Source organism: Neomonachus schauinslandi, chromosome 12 (assembly GCF_002201575.2).
Source record: "Neomonachus schauinslandi chromosome 12, ASM220157v2, whole genome shotgun sequence".
In the NCBI taxonomy this organism is placed as follows: Eukaryota; Metazoa; Chordata; class Mammalia; order Carnivora; family Phocidae; genus Neomonachus; species Neomonachus schauinslandi.
The window spans coordinates 85,476,026-85,496,245 of NC_058414.1; the positions used below are offsets into that span (position 1 = coordinate 85,476,026).

The 20,220-nt window shown below is 51.7% G+C and overlaps 1 protein-coding gene across 3 annotated transcripts in view; it reads right to left on the minus strand.

The window, feature by feature from the left end:
• Positions 1-20,220, minus strand: part of PLXNA4 (plexin A4) — a 353,986-nt gene that overhangs the window by 76,778 nt on the left and 256,988 nt on the right. For all 3 annotated transcript variants that reach the window (XM_021692788.1, XM_021692789.1, XM_021692787.1), the window contains 4 exons: positions 11,980-12,103; positions 11,105-11,258; positions 9,750-9,849; positions 7,217-7,331 (listed from right to left, as the gene is read on the minus strand). In XM_021692788.1, coding sequence (XP_021548463.1) covers positions 7,217-7,331; positions 9,750-9,849; positions 11,105-11,258; positions 11,980-12,103 — 493 coding nt within the window. The remainder of the gene's footprint in view (positions 1-7,216; positions 7,332-9,749; positions 9,850-11,104; positions 11,259-11,979; positions 12,104-20,220) is intronic.

Genomic DNA, 20,220 nt, shown 5'->3' on the forward strand with positions numbered 1-20,220 from the left:
ACAGACAGAACAAGCATTCAATAGATGTTTGTCTCCTCCTCATCTCCCGCTGCTGGGTTCAGGCCGCACCTTATCCCTCATCTACTCCCTTTTCCTACATCGCTTCCAAAGGACCCGTCTCCCCTGCTCCCACCTCTGTGCGCTTTTCCACAAACACCCCATCAGCTCCCACTGTCCAGCTTTTCCCACCCCTTCTAGGCTGCAGAACCTGACGATTTTAACAGCTCCAAGTGCCCCAAACACAGGGGGACAGGGACAGAGGCCCCGGGTCTGTCCACTGCTCTTCTAACAGCAGTCCTCTCTTCTGGAAGGTGACATCCTGCAGTAGCATGTTCTCTGTGCTCTGAAATGGGACTTCTGCCAGCCAACCACGTGGCTTTGGGCAAGTCTCCCAAACCGTCTGGGTCTCCTTGGCCACAGAATGAAGAGGCTGGTTTGGATTCAGTGAATTTTATGGTCCTAGATCTATTATTAACCCAGTAGACGACCTGGGACACACCATTATATAGCCTTTCTAAAGCTCAGTTTTCCCATCTCTAGAATGGGATAACAGTGTCTGCTCAACTAGCTCTGGGTATAGTATTCAAAGGTGGATCAGCTGCATGAACACTGGAGGGGCCTTCTGGAAGGGGCCATTTACCTCCCAGTAGGGAAGTATTTTAATATTTTAATAACTGGCACATTGGAACCTAGTACAGTCTTACAGGCGGTATGGTTCTGGTAGGCAGTGAGTGGTGCTGTCATGATTCTAGTTAACACGGCACGAGGGCTTCAGGGATTCCATCCAGCGCACATTCTACCACCTCCATTACCTCCCCCGTGCTTTCCCATTTGCTATCTTGTTTCACAGCCCAATATGTATAATTGCCCCATGTTCATGATAAAGGAACTAAGGACACCGGTCAACTCATTCAGTTCCCACGATGATGAACAAAATCTTTTCACCTGATCATCTTCCTGACTTTCATCCCCAGATGATGATCTAGCCCCCATACAGAATTCCTCAGAAACGTAACACTCCTCTCTTTCAAGGAAGAGATTTCTCCGAGCTACCATAAGAGAGAGGGCCAGCTCTTGGAGGTGGAAAGCACCTGCATTTAACAAGATCACGTGGAGACAAATGAATGCATACATTCAGAACCAGATTCCCTTGGAGGCTGTTTTGCCTGTGGCTACACTCTGCCGTTGTAAGAACTGCGGGTTGAGTGTAACAGTGGTTTGAGGTGCAAGGAAATCTTGGACGTCTTGGCTTTCAGGCGGTGGCTCCAGGGGGCTCCAGGTCAACTGTCCAGGCCCGTGCACATTTTTGGTTTTCACCGAAATGCACACAGAAGTAAAGATAGCACCGCTAATTGGAGGGAGCAGGAACATCAAGCCCAAGTGTGAAAGCAAAAAGAGGCCTTTCCATCCACTGTGTCCCGCATGTCAGTGGCTGCTTTGCACAGAGGTTTCACTGCATATTTAAATAACTGAACAAGGACATGAAGCATGCTGTGGAGCTGAGAGAGAAAACACTGCCCTTAGGGCTGGTGCTGCCTGGGGACGGGGGGTGGTAGGCCTGGGGATTTACAGCCCCGGTGTGTGTACAAGATGAGGGCTCTAATTCTCCAGGTTGTGACAACAAGATGGGGGAACTGTGAAGCTCTGGGGGAGTGCGGGGCACGGGCGGCACCTAGGAGCAGCTAAGGAATAAGTGATTTGCAGGGTATGGCTCTCCACCAATGTCACCTTGGCCCCCATCAATTCCAAAGAAGCCAGCCCTAGCCCTAACCAACCCCCTCCAAATTTACACTCACCTTCTCAGACCCATGGTGCCCAATACAAAAATGTAACACACCATATATTTTCTTGCTGTTCCCCAAGTTTATAATGCCATTAGTGTGATCTACGATGGGCTGGTTTATGGAGAGAGCAAAGTAATAATACAGAAAGGAAATACCCATAACCTCAAGGGGGGGAGGGTGGGGCAGACGAGATTGATGGAAAGTGCAGTTGTCTGGAGACAAGGCAGCCCAGGAATGGAGTACCTGGAGTGGGGGCGGCTTGTGGGTTGGAAGCAAGTTCTTTAGCTGGGGTTGGCTTTGTTTTCTCAAAGGAGGGTGAAGGGCATGGTGAGGGTGGTTTGGTTCCCTTGCGTTGGGCCCCAGGAAGGGCTCTTCTTGTCAGAATCACTGACAAGGTAGCTGACCCGATTTCCCTCCAGAGGCCAGTGGTGGTGGGGGGGTGGGTAAATGCCCTTGGCCTGCCCTGTCTCAGGACATGGGGCTTACTTCAGTCCAGGGGCTACCCCCCAGCCCCTGCCAGCTCTTCGTTCCAGGAGAGGACTGACAATGGGGGCTGGCAGATGTTATCATGCCCATGTTGTCTACAGATGCATGTCCGGGGTGTGGGGGTGGTAGGGAATGTGAGAAGAACCTTTCTAGCACTGCTTTGGAAATCAGGTAGAATTCATTTTGCCTCTTCTGATCTTACACATGCTCTCTGGAGTAAACGCTGTTTGAACTTCCAGAAGAGAGGGCCTGCAGGAGCTTTCTCTCTGAGCCTGTGTACCGTGGGCCTTCCTAGCAAAGCGCATCTGGTCTGATGCCCAGGGAACAGCTTTAGCAGCTGACTTTGCTTTTCAGTTTAGATGAGAGATAATAGTAAAATAGTCTATGGAGCATAAATTCTTGTCAGTGGATTTGCTTTTCCATGGAAAAGCGCCTTTGTTCCCTATGGATCACTGTTATTATGTGTGTGGGTCTGATGGGGGCTCAGGTCATCCTGAGCCTGGAGATTCCAAAGCCACTCAGGGACTGGAGGCCCTTCCCGCCTGGGTCCCCTGTTAACAGCTGCCCCTGGGAAAGGCTGTTCCATTGGGAAGCAAGGAGTCTCTCCTGACTCTGGCAGAATGGGGCTGAGTGCAGCAAGACTCACCCCTTCCTCTCTCTTTTCTTTTTGGTACCCAGGATCTGGCAGCTGATCTAAAGACCCAGCCTTGTGATCGCAATGCCATCATTAGTTGAAACAAAATCATTCCTTGTAACTGGAATATAGTTACTATAAACAACATACGTTTATTGGGCACTCTATTTCTAAGAGTTGTAATTATGCTAGAATACTTGCCATTAATATAATAACAACATTGATCGACCAGTTCTCTGTTCCAGACTAATAACTTCACCTGAATGTACTCTTTGTTCAGGAGGAGGGAGGAAGATGTAATTCAACATCCCTGGTGATAGTCAACAAAGCCAGTGTTGAAATGGAAGATGCAGGGATGAAAGCCTTCCTAGGGATACAAGATGGTGCTGGGGCAAAGAAGAGCCACCTGGCAGTCTCCCTCTTGACTGACAAAAGGACCCTGTCCGCGTCCCCACACTCAGATGTTGAAAGGAAATGAAAGCCTGGGGACTTCCAGAAGACTCTCTGGGCCCGGCTCCCTCTTTCATCTATGGGGATTGGTCTGGGCCTTGACGTCCAGGGGAGCCACAGGCCCTGAGGCCAAGTGGCAGTCACCCTGGTAGATGGGACAGGGAGACTGTAGCCTGGACTTGAGCACTCACCCTCTGAGACCACTTCTTGGGCATGGACCGCTCCTTGGTGCTGTCCAGCTTCTTTCCACTTACAATTAAAGAACTTTAGAGATCATGTAGACCAACGGTCCCATTTTACTCATCTCTAAATGCAGACTACAGATGTCTTATGCACCTTGGAACCTCTCGCAATGCCCTGCGTATGGGAAGCGCTCAGGAACTGCGTAATGCAGGACGAAAGGTGACCCATAGCAAAGCTTTGGGTACCATGCTGTGAATAAGCTCTTCCCCTGGCAGGGGGAGGGAACGCTTCTGTCCGGGGTCTTCTATAAAATCACCTTTCAAATGTCTAATTTTGTTTGTTTACGCCTTATTCCTGCTACTCTCTCTTCCCAGAAACAAAAAATATAGAAAACAAAATAACAACATGAAAAAAAGGTCACCTTATTTCCATTAGCAGCCAGGGGCTTTCTTTTTAAGCTCTGAGCACAATGACCTCCTTCCATGACCCCAAATGGCTGGATCAGTCAAGAGTCCACAAATATTTATTGCTTCTTTTCCCTTTGGTACATTCCCCAGGAAAATGCCACTACAATGATCATCATGAAGTGGTCAACTCTGGATTCTCCTCTATACTATACTCAAAATGGCCCCAGTATTGAGCTGGGTAGAAGGCAGCCTCCAAACTTGGACCAGAAACACAACCTCAGAGCTTCCTTTTCTTAGAATAAATAAACATCCAGGAAAAAGAGGAGCAAAGGTGACTTCAATTCAGTGATGCAGTGAGGGAAGCATGGTGATTCCAAGTTCCCTGGGAGCCTCTTGCTGTAATGGCCTGCGAGGCTCACCATAACACAGCTCGGGTGAAATGCAAAGTGTCTGAGTGCGGCCCTGGTAGGTTAGTTCATCACCACCTTCCATTGGCCACGTTCCTCCAGGCCTCTTCCTTTCTTGGGAGCCCCGGCATCAGACCCTGGGAGGGGCTGTCCCTCACCGGCAGCCTTCGTAGGCGGGGCGTTGTGCCTGGCTGGCAACCAGGGCTCTCTAGGACATCGTCCTTCTACAGGGATCCCTGAACTGCACTGGGAAACATGGTGGGCTCTTGTTTTATTCTCTCCTAGTTCTTTCTTCCTCCTTCTGAGTGGCAGATGCAAGCTTCTTTTATGTATTTAAAAGAAAGAAACTTGGGACAAGAGGAGCAAACAAGAGAGAAAAAGCAGAAACTTGAAAACCTCCTTCAAGGTAATTAAATGATTAGGGGCCTTTGAAATCCACCAGATAGCTCAATTGTTTCTGTTTCATCTAGTTTATCCTTGGGCCTCTCCACACATGAAACCTGTGCCAGACACATCAGTCTGGAAAGCTGGAGAGAGGCTCAAGACCTCTCTGTTTCTGCTCTCATCAAGTAACTTACAGGTTCCCGAACAAAGTAAGAGGTTTCTTCCTGGGCCCTTGGCCCCTGGTCCTGGGGGGTGGGGGGGTGAAGCAGACCTTCCTCTCCTGACCACATGCCCCAAGGTAAAGGCTCAGGGTTGAGGAGACTGGACAGCCTTTTATCAGGGTCTTGTGCCCCTTGCTGTCAAATCCATGTCTGTCCTACTAGCTTTAGATCCGTTTTGTCTTAAAGAGGAACAGGATCGACACCTACATGTTAGCTTCACATTCCTTTTTAAAGCCGACATGTAATCTCTTTCTTCCTTTTCCCCCTAAAGGGACCATCTAAGTCTGGGTCTCTTTTCTCGATTATGATCCAGAGCAGCCATTTCTAGCCAGACAGACCTCATCCTAGAAGGAGAGGGCTTTACGTCTGGAGACTTCCACGGCCTCTTCTTCCTTCTCTTTGTTTCTCTCTTGTTTCTTTCTTGTTTGCTCCTCATGTCCTCCCACTCAGTCGGATCATCCTCTCCCCATGACCACCTCACCATTCCTTGCCTTTACCTCGAAAATCAATTGCCCTGTCCACCCTCTACCTGTAGAAATTTTGCTCAGCCATCCGAGCCTGGGAAGGTGGGATTTGGAGCTCGAGTTTTCTCATTGCCAAGCAGAGCTCAGTCATTGTCCCCGTGGGCTGGCAGAGCCCCATGCAGCAGGTGCTGGGAGTGGGGAGTACATCACCCTTCCCATTCAGCCTCAGGGACAAGACAGCTTCCCTCCTGCCATTAAAGGTTTGGCCAAAACTAGGGTTCCCATGGAGGTAGGAGTCTGGGAGAAGGGGACAAGTGCACTGTGATGGGCCTTTCTGTTCTCACCATTCCCTTCCTGTCCCCCAAACAGATTTTGTGCTTCCTGCACCAGCACCATTCTTGGCTTTCGTAGCTGTGGGGTGTGCCACATGGTCATGGCACCTGTGTGGGCATGGAAAGGGCTGGAAGGTACACCTAAGGCAGGGGAAGGGGGTGAAGATGTTGGAAACTGAGTCCAGTGTTGACAGAGAGAGCATGGGCCAGGATGGCAGTTCTGGCCCTGCATTCAGTGGGGTCTAACCAACACTGTATATAGATAAATACCTTTCTAGTCTAAATAACCATGTTCTAAAGCAACCACTCTGTTCAGTCCTACTGGTCTGATGGATGGGGTCACATAGGCACCATAATGGCTGAACAACAGCAGACTTTTCCAAAGTATTTTTATACCAATTATTTTTGAGGTCCTTGCCCACAAACTTACATCCTAAGAAAGGCAGCAATGTAGGTATAGAGTATTTCTATTATGTTGATGAATAGTGTTCAAGGATAAGCATAGGGGTGCCTGGGGGGCTCTGTCTGTTAAGCATCTGACTCTTGGTTTTGGCTCAGGTCATGATCTCAGGGTCGTGAGATTGAGCCCCTTGTTGGGCTCTGTGCTCAACGTGGAGTCTGCTTGAGATTCTCTCTCTCCAACTCCCCCTCTGCCCCTCCCCCCATGCGCACACTCTTTCCCTCTCTCTCTCTCAAGAAACAAAAAACAAAACAAAACCACCACCACCACCAAAAAAAGGATAAGAATAAAGATTAGGAGAGAATAAAAACACAGCTTCTTAACCATGGAGCCAACTCTAGTGATTCCCAAATGGGACTGACTGCACCATAGAAACCAAGAACCAAGCCAACCCCCAGAGCTTCTCATCCAGTTGGTCTTCGGGCGGGGGTGGTGGTGGTGGTGGTGGTAAACTTTGAGTTTCTAACATGTTCACAGGTGATGCTGATGCCACTGATCTGGGAACCACACTTGGAGAACCACCACTCTGGTTGATAAGTTGACATTTCTTTCTTATTTCTCTCTCCCTGTTACTCAAATTGTCCAATTTAGTATCAGATAATGCCCTGTGGACAATGCTCTGAGGGACAGCCAAGAAGTCTATATATAGTCTTGCTGTGTACTTATAATTATTTCTATCACACACACACACACACACACAAACGCCCATCTCTCTGGAATTGTTCTAGAGCTCACGTGGCATGTGGAGGGTCTTCATGGCTGGAATGACCCGGAATGCACTTTTGCCTGTAACTGACCCTCCAGGACTGACCAGAGCCCACTAGCCCCAGGGTCAGAGCTATGCATGTTCACTTCTTTCGTGAAATGGTCCCTTAACAGCCAGGGTTGGGTGGAAGCAGGTGCTGTGGGATTTGCCTTTGTTTTCTCTTCTTAAGGGTAGGCTTGCCTCGTGTGGCCCATGCTCACGGCCAGCGACACTCACGGCTCCAGGTGCCAGGACCTACCTCGGGCAGCTTCACTCGGCCTTCCTGGAAGGAGCAAGACTTGGGGTCATGGGTACAGACGTGCCGGTATTTGCACCAGTGACATTGATATGGGCTCTCCACGCAGGACAAGCACCTGCCCACAGAGGAGAAAGAGGCACAAATCACAGAACGTCGGTGAACCCAAAGCAGAGGGCCTAAGACTCCTGGGTCTAGCAAAATATTTTTTAATAGTAAGTGAGAAACCACCTTCCAACACTCAGGAAGAGCAGAGCCGATACAAATCTGTCCCTTTCTGCTCCAAGTTCTCAGGATGCCCAGACTCTGTGGCCTCCTCCCCCTCACTCAGGTAGGTGAAAACCTTGGTCCCCAAGGGCCCAATCCACACATGTCCTCCATCTCCATAGGATGGTGCCCTCTTTTGTGGAGCTGGGGAACAATGAGGTCTGGAGTAGAGGGGTTCATCCGGAAAGCCCATGCATTTAGTGTCGAGAAAGAAATAGAGTTTTAATTCCAATTGACTCCAGGATCTCACTGTCAAGGACCCACATGGACCCACCCCAGAAGAGGAAGGTTCTAGGCTACTGTCCAGTGCAGTGGGTCCCCACACAGTTAGCAATCCTGTTTCTACACTCCATCCCCAAGAAACAAAGGCAACGTTATCAGAGCTTCTTCCTGTTTAAAACCCAGCATGGTTCCCGTCTTCCAGAGGGTAAAACCCAAATGCCTTGCCCTGTGGGCCAAGCCCTTTACGATGTCCAGGCCCACTGTCTCCACATGTGTTTGCTGTTTCAGTTGTGAACAGGCCATGCTCTCCCCACGCTGTCCTTCTGCCTGGGCTACCACTCCCCCTTCCTTCACCTGCCCATCTCCTCTTCCTTCTTTGACCAACAGAGAGTTGGTCACACTGGGCCCTTGTCCCATTAACCACTCTGTTTATGTCTCTGGGACTGTCCTGGCCTTTCTGTATCATATTTAACTTATTAATTATCCCACTAGTCCACAAGGCCATGACTTCTTGAAGCATAGCGTGAGTCTTTGAGTCTTATTCATTGTTGACCCTTCTTGTCCAATGACACGCCTTGTATCTAGTAGATGCTTAAAATTATTTTGTGGACTGCATGGAAACTTCACACATGATTTTATCTGTCTATTCTGCTTTCCTAGAGGGGCAAAAAGGGAGCAAGGGAAGAGGTGACCAAGTGGTAAAGCCACAGGCAGCTCCGTGGCAAGAAGCAGGAAGAGAATTCTGGCGTCGAAGCAACTTGTTTTTGGCTAGGAGCCCTGACTACCTCTTACTTGGATCCCCAAAGATAGCCAAGCTCTGGACCCACAACTGCCATAACCAGAGAGGTAGACTAACATTCCTCCAGCCTAGAGCCCGGAAGTGTCTTTGGTTATGTTAACTAGCTTGTTCTATAGGGAGAGGAAAACAGAAAAGCATTTTAAAACAAGCAGGGCTTTATGAAATCAGGTCCTGTGGTTTTCAAACTATGCTCTGTGGAACCCTAGGGGTTCCATGGAGTTTTGTTGGAGACAAGGAGATAGATGTGTGGGGTTCCAAGACAGAGGGGTCCCAGGCCCTCCCAACCCTCAACCAGAGTAGCTCCTACTTCCATCTGTTTTTTGTATATTGGGTGTCTACACCTAATTTTGGTTGGAGAAAGGTTTCTATGGTTCATACCTTCTCAGTCTGGTCCAACTCCTTCATTTTAGAGAGGAGATAATCATATAATAACAGCAAAAACATGAGCAGTGTCCTGACAGTGGCTCTAAATGCTATGCTTGTAATGACTCTTCTAGTCCTCACAGCTGTCTTGTGGACCAAGCAGTGTTGATGAACAGGGGCGGGGGGGGGAGGGGGGGAGTCCCAACCAACCGAGACTCTGCCCGGAAGGGCCCTGGCTGTGTCAGCAGTGAAATATTTGGGTGACATTCTTGGAAGGAGGACTACAATTTCCCCACAGACAGGGGACACTGGGGACACAGAATGGTTAAGTTTCCAGCTGGTGTGACTCCAGAGCCTGAGACTCTGCCCTCCGTGCCTTCCCTTGGGAAGCGGACGCTTCAATCAAACAGGGCCAGGGCTAGAGCTGGGTCCCGTCAGCACATGCCCCACTCTGACCCTCTGCAGCTCGAGGCCTGACCCAGCCCACAGGGGACTGGGGAGAGTTGGGTGTTCAGTGCTTGGCCTGGACACATGGGGGCTCCTCTCCCTCCTCAGACCCTTCTACTCACCCAGGGCACTGGCTGCTCTGTTCTTCAGGTGAGGGTCACCCTCCTCCTCAACAGAACCAAATCGGGTTAGACAGACTGATGCCAGCGAAGATGTACAGGCTAGGGATTTGGAGATCCCACCCCGCTGGTTCTTCCTCTGCTCATTCCTGCCTCTTCCCGTTAACCCTATGGGTACCAGAGGGGGGCCCTGTCTCATTCCCTTTCTCCCTACAGGCCCTCTAGATGGCAGCTCCTTGCCAACAGGGCTGGCGCCTTCAGTCTCCGGATGAACCTTGACCCCAGGAACAGGGAGTGGAGTGGGGCTGGGGCCACTTACGAATTGTGGACACTGCAGTTGTAAAAGACAAAGCTGGTGCTGGCAAAGGTCATGCCTGTCTCCTTCGACTTGAGCTGCAGCTGGACGACATGGTGGTCCCCTGTGGGGTAGAGCCAACCACAAGTTCAGGCGGGAGGCCAAGGCCCCGTGTGAGGTTCCCACTGAGAGTGATGTATGCGGGGAAGGGGGAGCCCGCTCCCCCGGGGGTTGCTCTCAGCTCGGACAGGACTCTGATTCAGCAGGGCCCAGGCCCAGGACAACTCTGAGAGCATCTGTAGAGGGTGCTTCTGGTCTGTTCCTCTGTCCACGCTGTGTTCCCAGCACCCACCCCTCACATGCTCACCAGCTTCTTTCCTGTCTGCACACTCTGACAGGCTGGCGTGTGGGGTGTCCACGTCAGACTCACAGAATTGCGCGCGCGTGCGCGCGCACACACACACACACACAGTGATTAGCCACCAGGGCAAATGTGTCAGCTCTAACGCTGCCACAGGCCACACAGGAGGTTTTGCATGAATGTGCGCGTATGCACGCACCTAAGTTCATTCCCCATCTCGGTAAGGAGACATCCTGGGCTGACATCCCCGCCTCGGGCGATGGGGTGGGGGGGCGGCGGCTCAGGGCTCCATTCGGGCCGGTGTCCCTGCAATCCTCAGCTGGCGCCAGGGAGGAACTAGAGCCCATGTTTAATTCACAGCCCTGACCCCAGGCCCCCACTTCCAGTCTTGTTCTGTGCCCTCCCCGAGAGTCTCATTAATCAATCAGCTTGGAACAAATGTGACAAGCCCAAATGGGAGCGCCAACATGGAATCAATCTGCCCAGGCTGGGCCTGTCCCTCACCGGCACTGGGCCTCTTTCCACCCCCGATCCTCCCATTGCGGCTCTGGGAAGGCACGGCACAGTGGGGATGGCAGGCAGGGGCCCGAGATCAGAGACCCAGCAGTGCAGGCAGGGTAAGGGGCCAGATGAGCCCTGGCACCCCCACCCCTGCTCCTGACCAGCTTCCCCTCCCCCGCTGCCCCTCCACGCCCGCCCTCTCAGGCTCCAGGGCAGTCTCTGAACTCAGCCGGCACATTCTCATGCTGTCCTGGCCTTGCCCTCCCTCCGCTCTCTTTGCAGCTGCTCCTCACCTAGGATGATGCTGCCTCCAGGAAGCTCACCTGGTTTCAACAGTCATTTCTAAGAGCAGCGAAAAGACACTTCACCCCTTCTTCCGTATCATACCCGCCAATGCACCCCCTCCCTGACTCTCCCCTGCCTGTGGGCTCCCTCAGTGCCCCCACGGCTGTCCCGAGTTCTCGTCAGGTCAGGAGGAAGGACATGCCACCCCGCTTTTCCTCCGGGGACCACTCACCGTTCTCGGTGATTATCCGGGGCACCTCCTTGGCTGCTGGGGAGTAGCACTGGATCTGATTGCCTATCACCAGCCCATCCATCTCTGACAGGTCCTCAAAGGTGCAGTTGACGCCAGCTGACAGCTCCGGGACATTGTATGTCTCTAGGACCAGCTGCGAATGGCCGGGCAAGGGGAGAGAGAGGAAGAGAGTGAAGTGGGGAAAGGGGTGGGGCGTAGTAAAGGAAGAAAGAGGGAGATCAAGAGAAATCAGAGAGAAAGAAAAGAGGGAAAACAGGAGGCGATATTAACACATAGAAGAAGAGAGCCCATTAATCCATCACAAGACATAGAGACAAGGTGGTGGGGTGGAAAGAGACAGACACAGAGGAACCTTCATTACATATGGATGGATTTGGCCCCAGGAAATGGGAATGCTTAGGGGATGTGTCTGTAGAAAGAAAGGCGGGCAGGACTGAGGTATTGCTGGTCAAGCTCCTCTTCCATGGTCCCCAGTTTTGGAAAAATGGCAAACCAACCACCAAGAGCCCAGTGCATGAACATGGGAGCCATCCTGTCCCTTTCTCCCTCTGCAGATACATCCTTCCCATCTTACAGACAAACATGTAGTTCCCAACAGCCTCCCTCTCTTGGTCACCCTTTTGATCCTCTTTGGTATCACACTTTTCCCTGTCTTTCTACCCATTGTGCAGAAAGCCTCTGCCCCATATTCCCGTGCATGTTCCCCTCTTCCATCTCCAGGGATGCATCTTTTAAAGCTGCTCTTGATCAGCTAGGCTGGTCAGGCGTGGCCCAGCTCTCCTGAGGAGCCTTGGTGGGCTTCGGTGGGGAGAGGGTTCTGCCACGTCCCTGGACCCAGATCCCCCTGCCCTTACCAGGACATTGTACTGGGAAACAGAGATGTTGCTGGGATGGACGGTCAGCCGGACGCATTGCTTCATCTCAGAGGCAAACCTGCGGGGCTCTCTGGACCGCTCACAGCGCTCCTTCCGGGTGCACCTGGAGGGACAGAGCAACGTGTGACTCAGGAGAAGGCCACTTACTCCAGCGAGGGGCGGACGCGGAGGTCAGGCCCCGCGAGCAGCTCCCAGGACGTGCCCAAACTCAATGTGTCCAGGATTGACCTTTTCTGCCCCCTTCCTCCAGCCTGGTCCTCCCCCACCAAGCCCGAATTTGAAAAAGATGGCAATTCTAATACTTGTTGCCAAATGCAGAAACTTGAGGGTCATCCTAAAGACCCCTCACATCCTCCTCATTCACGTAAAGAGTTGCAGAGTCACTATTCTACCTCCCCACTCATCCTTAGCCCTCCTCCCCTCTTAGGCAAACCGAGACCTGTTCTCACTGTATATACAAGATACCCTTGCAGATTTCCTCGCCTTGTGCTGCCCAGTTCTGCTCTCTGGACCACCCTCCCTCCACATTTCCCCTGTCCAACTTCTACCTACCCTTCCAGACATGGGTCAACTATTATGCATCTGCAATCTCTCCCACCACCAGCCTAAGCAAAGTTAAGAACATTTGGGGGTTTCTTTCCTCTAGAACTTCTTCGATTATATGATAATTACTGGGTTAAGTGCAGCCCTCTCCTACCAGGTGTGAGCTCAAAAGAAGAGACTCTGCCTGACTTATTTCGGGATCCCCAGTATACCTCATGTCCAGTAGACAGAAGACAAATGTGGGTGGGTGGGAGGGAGGGAAGGAAGGATCAAAGGAGCAGAGTGGAGCAGTTCAAAGCATGCTCTGGAGCCAGACTGCCTTGGACCCAAATCCCAGTTCCCTGGCACAGGGTAACTGCTAGAGAAGGTTTCTATTATTGCTTAGCATCCTGTGTCGTTCAAAGTATACTGTGTCACAGGTGGACCACATTCAGGGCAACCTGGGATCTCACAGGCCTAACTGACGGGGCTTGTGAAACATGCACATAAGAATCACGGCCCTTCACCCATATGTGCACATCACACATGGGGGAAGGTGCTTAAGCTCTCCGCCTGGGCCAGGGAGTTCACTGCACACAAGTATCTGAGCTTCAGGGAATAGCCAGGATGTCATGGGGAGCCTGCATGGGGAGTGGATACTGGGGAGGGAGCATCCACCTTGAGAAGCAGACCGGTGAAGGGTGGGGCTAGAGATGAGGGAAGAGAGGCTCCAGGACCCCCTGAGCCACTCTTGGGGTGACTGGGCACAGGAGAACACCACAGGGAAAGAAGGAACCTTTGGCTTCAGTGGGAGGGACAGCCTAGCAGTGAAGAGTCAGGGGAGAATTCAGCAAATGAAGGAGAAGTCACTGAAAGCATGGACTAAAGGGGGAAGAGGAGCCCCAGGGACAAAAAGGATGGCCACAGAGTAAATTGGATGTGTAACGAGAAAGTGGAAAACAATTCTGAGTAATACACTCATGGCTGCTAGTCCCTGAGCGCTTCGTAGGCACCACAGTAAGAGGCTTATGGTTTATGTCAAAGCCTCTCAACAATGTCGTGAGGCAGGTACCATTTAAAAATCCACTTTATAGACCAGGAAACTACAGAAAGGGTGGGTACGTCACTTGCCCAAGGTCACCAGCTAATCAGAGAGAACCAGTATTTGAGCACAGATGAACCCTGGAGCCTCTGCTCTCGACTGCTGTGCCGTACCTCTCTGAAGCTTCGAGACTGAGAAGTGAGGTTCGGACCGCCTTGTGACCGGCTAAACCCGTTTCCCCGCCATCTTGATGTTCTCTTCATGTGCCTTGAGGCGATTACAAAATTTCCCTTCAAGGTTTGTCTCTAGGCTAATTGCTATTTTTGCCTACCACTAGGATGCACTTTGAATATTATTGCAACTTGTGACTTCTCTAGGATCCTTCTAGGAATCGTGAGAGCGAAGGGTCAGACATGAATGTGGTCACCTCCCTGGCTGCTTTAGCAGACCATGGCAACAGGGCATCTGCCTAAAAGTCTTGGAAGTTAATTTACCAGGCTAGCTCCTCTGTGAGTACTTCATTACCTCCAGCCATTAAGCTAATGTTATGGACTTTTCCAGGGTGTCTGCACTGACATCGCTATTAATAGTGTTATTACTCCCATTAACAGCAGACCCAGGGAGCTGGTACAGGCTTAAATTATTCACTGACTCCCCAACTTTGAAGTTCTTATTTCCAAGAGCAATCCGTAGGTCTGAAAAATGTCTTTGATTAAATTACGAAGAGAGGAAAAATGAACCTGTGTCCGGGCCAAACATCAACTGCTGAAGAGAAATCCAGACGAAGAAGAGAGGACCCCACCTCTCTTAAAGGTGTACAAAGGTACTTGGTTGGGGGATCTCAAGATGAGGTCTACCTGCATGGTTTGCTGCTGCCAAGGTTCATGTGGCTGCACCCTTCCATGGCTCCCCGAATGTAAGAGCCCCTGAACCAAATACTCGTCATCCCCCTCCTCCAGGTTTAGGTCTTACCAAGGAAGTCACCTGTAGCTTACAATTTTAAACATCCCATCTAGTCATGTAATCTTGGGCAAATTACTTAAGCTCTTGGTGCCTCAATTATTCTCTTCTACAAAATGGGGACAAAACAGTATCTACCAAATAGGGTTATTATGGAGAATTAAATGAGGTTATGCAAGTAAAGTATTTAGAACAGGGCATAGCTCGGGCACCTGGGTGGCTCAGGTGGTTGAGCAACTGCCTTCGGCTCAGGTCATGATCCTGGAGTCCCTGGATCGAGTCCCACATCGGGCTCCCTGCTCGGCAGGGAGTCTGCTTCTTCCTCTGACCCTCCCCCCTCTCATGTGCTCTCTCTCAAATAAATAAATAAAATCTTAAAAAAAAAAAAAAAGAACAGGGCATAGCTCATATGCGATAAGCCCTCAACAAATGTCCGCTAGTATGATCCCATCCCTGCTCTGCCTTCCTCATGCAAACCCTCTGAACTGCAGCTGACACAGAAGCACAGATTTTTCAGACTGGCCCATGGGGCAAACCAGAAACAAAAAGACAGAGGTGGTTCCAGCAGTTTTCCTCCTAATGAGGGATGGGGAGCCCCAGAGACCAGGAGGGAGGAAAGAGGAAAAGAGTGGTCTGGTTTGCTTGGAGCTCTGCTTTCTTACTAGCTGTCAAAGGGTATTGACTACTCAGCTCTCTTAGTGGAAAGTCAAGTTTAAGGTCAGTGTCAGGGATGTTTTGACATTTCTACTATCCCTCAGGGCCAATGAGGGTGGAGGCTGCAAATGTCCAAACGCACAGACAACTGACCTTAGATGTGATAGGGTAATGGACGGGGGAGGACGGATCCCTTCTGAGTCCCTACGGGGTCTGTCAGGGCAATGGCCTCCTACTCTTCCAGGACTGTGATTTCCCATTAGCCCAGGCCAGAGCGGGCAAGTGTGCAAAGGATTCATGCATGACTTTTGGGGGTGGCGGGGGTGGTGGCTTAGATGTTTCTTTCAATGGGGCTCCAAATACTTCCTATAGCATTTCCTTCAATTCCACTGTGGGAGCACCCTGGAGATGGAGGAAGGTCCTGCTTCATCCATTTGCCAGGCAGGTCTCAAAAAGTGCACGCTAGGTGACTTGGAGTCTTCAGACAGTCATCCATGCCAACCCCTCGCCACCCCCCCCAACACCCCCACCACAACACAGACCTGCAGGGGGCCAGCAGGAAGCAGACCCTGAGCAGACAGCTCAGGCAGGCCCCCAGAACTGGAGTGTAGCCCTGCTCACCTCCTCCTACAGCCCTTCCTCATCTCACTTTCTCTGCAGTTGGGCCCTCCAGCCCCAGTTCAGAGGTGCTGAAAGGCCATGGGGACAGAGGCCTGGCCCCTGGAGGGGTTATTATTCAAGCCAGTGGTTCCAATGAGATTATCCTCTCTAATGAAGCAGGCACCTCCGCCCTCCCCTAAGCCTGAACTTTCGCTGCCGGAGAATTCCCAGCCAAGTGGAAAATTGGAAAAGAGAGGAACGGAGAAAGGAAGGGGGTGAGGGAGAGGGAAGAGGTGGTGATTAAGCTCTTTAGAAATTAATTCTTAAGGACGGTGACAGAAATATTAACATCCAGTGCCACCGGCTGGGCGAGCAAATTTCAATTTGGAACTGGGGCTGCGAGTGGGGCCTGGGCGAGCCTCCAGGCCGGGGGTGGGTGGGTGCTGGTCCATCCCCTGGCCCTGCAGCAGGGTCCACCAGCCTTGGCTATCAGAGTGTCTCCCGACTTCTCCCCACAGCTGGCACCCCCACCATCCTTAACACCTCACATTGGTCATGGCCTGGGCTGAAGTGCACTGTTGTGGGGAGCCGTGTTTAGAACATGAGGAGATTGAAAAAAATGGGGAGGAGGTAGGGTTTCCCAAATGATCTTTACAGAAAAGCTAAGAGGAATGCTTACTCTAACAGGGGCTCTTTGGTCACTGTATCCACATCTGGGAACCCTGGCGAGGGAAGAAACTGGGTTTGTCAATACCCCTGCCTTGCCCTCTTCAGGAAAGCCCATGGAAATGGGCAGGCACATTTGTGCAGCTTGGAGGAAGGTGAGCTAGATGGGGAAAGGAACCCTTCCAGGCAGATGAGTGTGCAAGAGGTTTCCCGCAGGAAGGGTGTGGACCAGGCGAGTCGTGCAGTGTTGTGATTCTAGGATCCAGTGACTAACACCATGGTCTCGACCTAAGTATTTAGCCTGTTCTTGGATAAACCATGACTACACTACAATTTCCCTTGCTACCAGCTGCTGAACCGGCAACTGGACTCACAACCCTTTGCCATCTTTAAAGCTCCAAAGCCAACCTGAGCAGCTGCTATGGGGTTCCCTGCCTCCTGGGCCGCACCCACCGAAGCAGGAGGAGGGCACAGGACTTTACGGAACCAGCAGGTGCAGGAATTCAGAGGAGGCCCAAGAACCTCTGTGGGCTTACATGCCAACCACATGGTCCTAGCCCACCACCATCCCTGCAGGGAGAGCCGAGCTCCACCCTGAGTCCCAGGTCAGAGTCTCTCCTTGCCTTCCTTTTGGCCCCTCCTCAAACAAATGATATATTGAACACAAGCCTCAGGTGGTAGTATAAGGGACTTGGGGAGGTTCCCTGTTTCTGAGAAGAGAATTACAGGTAGCAGGTGCCCAACAGGAAGGGGAACTGGGGACTGTCTCTCTCCTCTCTGTCAGTAGGGAGTGCTGTTTGGACCTATTTATTTCTGTAAGGGTGAGGACGGGTTAGGAAAGAGGAGGTGGAAAGAAGAGCAGGATTGCAGGGAGGGGGAGGGACTGAGGGCAGGAGATGGAGAGAGAGAGAGAGAGAGGAGGAGGAGGAGGAGGAAGCAAAGGCAAGTGGTAGCAGGCTAGTCCATCCTCCCCGCCATCCAGTCAGTCACAAGGAGGATGCTGGCTGTTACTTGAGACACATTCACCGGTTACTCCGACGGATCCTGGTCCGCTTGCGGGCTACCCATTATCCCACAGCCTGGACCTTTCGTGTCTGTTAATGTCTCCAGGTCGGCAGGCTTGGTGCAGGACGGCAGACTGGGCAGAGTGTGGTGCATGCTGGTATATGGTGTGCATGTCTGCACTTGAACCTCAGAGGCAGCCCAGCCCCTCAGGCTGTCCCCCAGGGAGCCAAGTCAGTAGACTGGGAGGGACACTCAGAGCTCATATGGACCACAGGGCTTTCCTAATTCCTGTGAGCTGATGGCACTGTTGACTTCATATCCTTTGGTCATGAAAGCATGTGTTATATACCTGTATGCGGGGAAGAGGGGGAGGCAGGAGTGAAAAGAGGAAAAGCGAGCTTCTTTAACCCATGCTGTGTATCTGCTGGGCCACAGATGGAAAAACTCAACTGTACCAGTAACCAGTCTGGGATTCTTCCCTCTGGACTGGGAGCTGGTAACTTCCTGGCAGTCAGTCAGGGAAGCGTGTAGACCACAGAGTTTGCTGGGCAGAGGGATTCTAACAGTTCCTCGGGAGGGCACGGGCCTTCAGCAAACAGCCCTCGGAGAGATCACTGCCTTAGCAGGTTGGTACTAAGTAGTCCCTTGACACAGCTTCAAAATAAAATAAAACCAGGCTATGGGATATGCAAAAAAGCAGCAAGGAAGGATCTGCATTTTTAGGATCGGCTAGTACTTCATTAAGGGGACACTCAACCATAGCTATGGGACAGACTTTGAGGATTTGCAGGGGCCAATGCCGACCGAGGAGGCCCCTGTGCAGGGGGGCCTCCTTGGTGCGGCTGGTTGGAGTTGCCCAAGGCAGGGAGACCTTGTTCCAGCAGCCCAGCCACAGCCCTCCGGTCCTGGGGGGATGTTGTGGGGGACAGAAAGGGGGCGCATGGAGGAGGCCCTGGGTCTGACCCGCAGCCTCTGCTCCCACAGTCACTGCAATCAGGGTGACCTCCAGGCACCTCAAGGGCACTTCACACACGTCCTTTGCCTTAATCTCTACAGTGTGGCCGCAAGGTGGCTCTTTCATTGTTGCTCTCAGCGGAGGAAACCCAGCCCAGGCGGGCTCTGTCCACAGGCAGGTTCTTAGCCATAACCCCACCCTTCCACTCTGGATAGAAGTACTTTTCCTCTCCCTTCCTTTCACTCTCCCCATCTTGGCAGAAACCATACAAAAGAGAAAAGGAGTGGATACTGCACAGTAACCTGGGCCAAGCCCCCGGGGTGGGCATTCTTCCAACAGAAGAAATCTGCAAGGAGGAGGGGTCACCACGGGGCAAGGGAGAGACTTTATAAAAGCTGGTCTTATCTTTCCCCTGTTGATGTCTTGGGTTACATGAGCCTCCCAGGAGTGACGCTGATGAACCTTCTTCAGAAAGGTAACGTCTGGGCCAATCAATGTGGCTGGGTCTGCTGTGGGATCCCGTTACCTGCTGAGACCCAGATCGGCTTCTTGGCCAGGGCCCGGTGTGGGGGAAGATGGAGAGGGGCCTGGGGACATGCCAAGCCTGGTGGTTGGAGGGAATGTTCCAGGCCCAGGACAGGCAAAGGTGGGCTGGGCTGGAGGCCTTTCTTTACCTTCCCCCAAGTCAGAACAGGTAGGCTCAGGCCCAAGATGAATGTCCTGGGAATATGGGCTCAAGATTCAGGGGCAAATAAAAACCCAGCTTGTTGAAACCACTGTTGCCACTGGAAACCGGCAAGCCTCAGGCTGGGTCAGGGACTGCGTGAGAGGACAATGGGGCGATGCTCTGTGCTCCTGGGTCAGCAGGCCCGTCCTTTGAGATAAAAGGAGGGAGGTTTCAATTACACAAGCATTTCTTAAGCCTGTTCAGTCTGCACCCCACCTGTGCCCTTGCTGGTAGAAAGGACCTTTTCAGCCACCTGAGCCACCTGTTAGTAGGGGCCCTGCCCTTAAACTATGCACTCCCTCTCTTCTCTCTCTTTCTGCTCCTCTGTCTCTCCTCCTGTTTCTCTTGCTCTCTCCCTCCCTCTCTCTGTCACACAACAGAGCTTCGGCTATCCTCTTCCCACGGAGTTCCCACCCGCCTACTCCCTACAACCATAGGAAAAGCTGGAAAAAGTGACAGAAAAAGGAAACTTGACACTCAAAGGAACCCTCTTCCTGATGCTCTTTTGCCCTGGTTTTCCCGAGAGTCAGGCTCACTGGGCCTCACAGCACTTAGCACAGGGGCTTGCCCATGATGGGGACCTCCCAAATGCGCTGATTCTGGTAGAGTCTGCAACCCCTACCTCCTCCCTGGACTAGGGTCCTGGTTGCCAAGAAGCTTCAGGGCAGAGGCCGTCTAACACAGTCCCCTTGCATCCACTGAGCCTAGCCCAGTGTCTGCCTCTGAGGGAGCAGGGCCAGTGTGAAAAGGTGTAGAGATAAGGTCCACGGGGGCACGGCACTCCCATATGCAATAAAAGCCCCTGCGGTTTTCACCATGCTTCCTTCTTAGCAAACAGAGGTGCCCCAGGGGGAGTGTCTGTAGGCTCCCTCTGGTCCTCCTCCACCTTCTGCACTGACTGCCTGCCCCAGCCTTTTTCAGCCGTGTCCTCATGTATCTCTCCCAGCTGTGAATGTCCGGCTGGCATCTATTTAAAATGCAAGGGAGAAAATAAAATAAAATAAAATAAAATATAATAAAATAAAATAAGAGTGTATCAGAAGAAGCAGTGTCTGGCTTTGACCTGAACTTAAGTGACTAGGGAAGAAA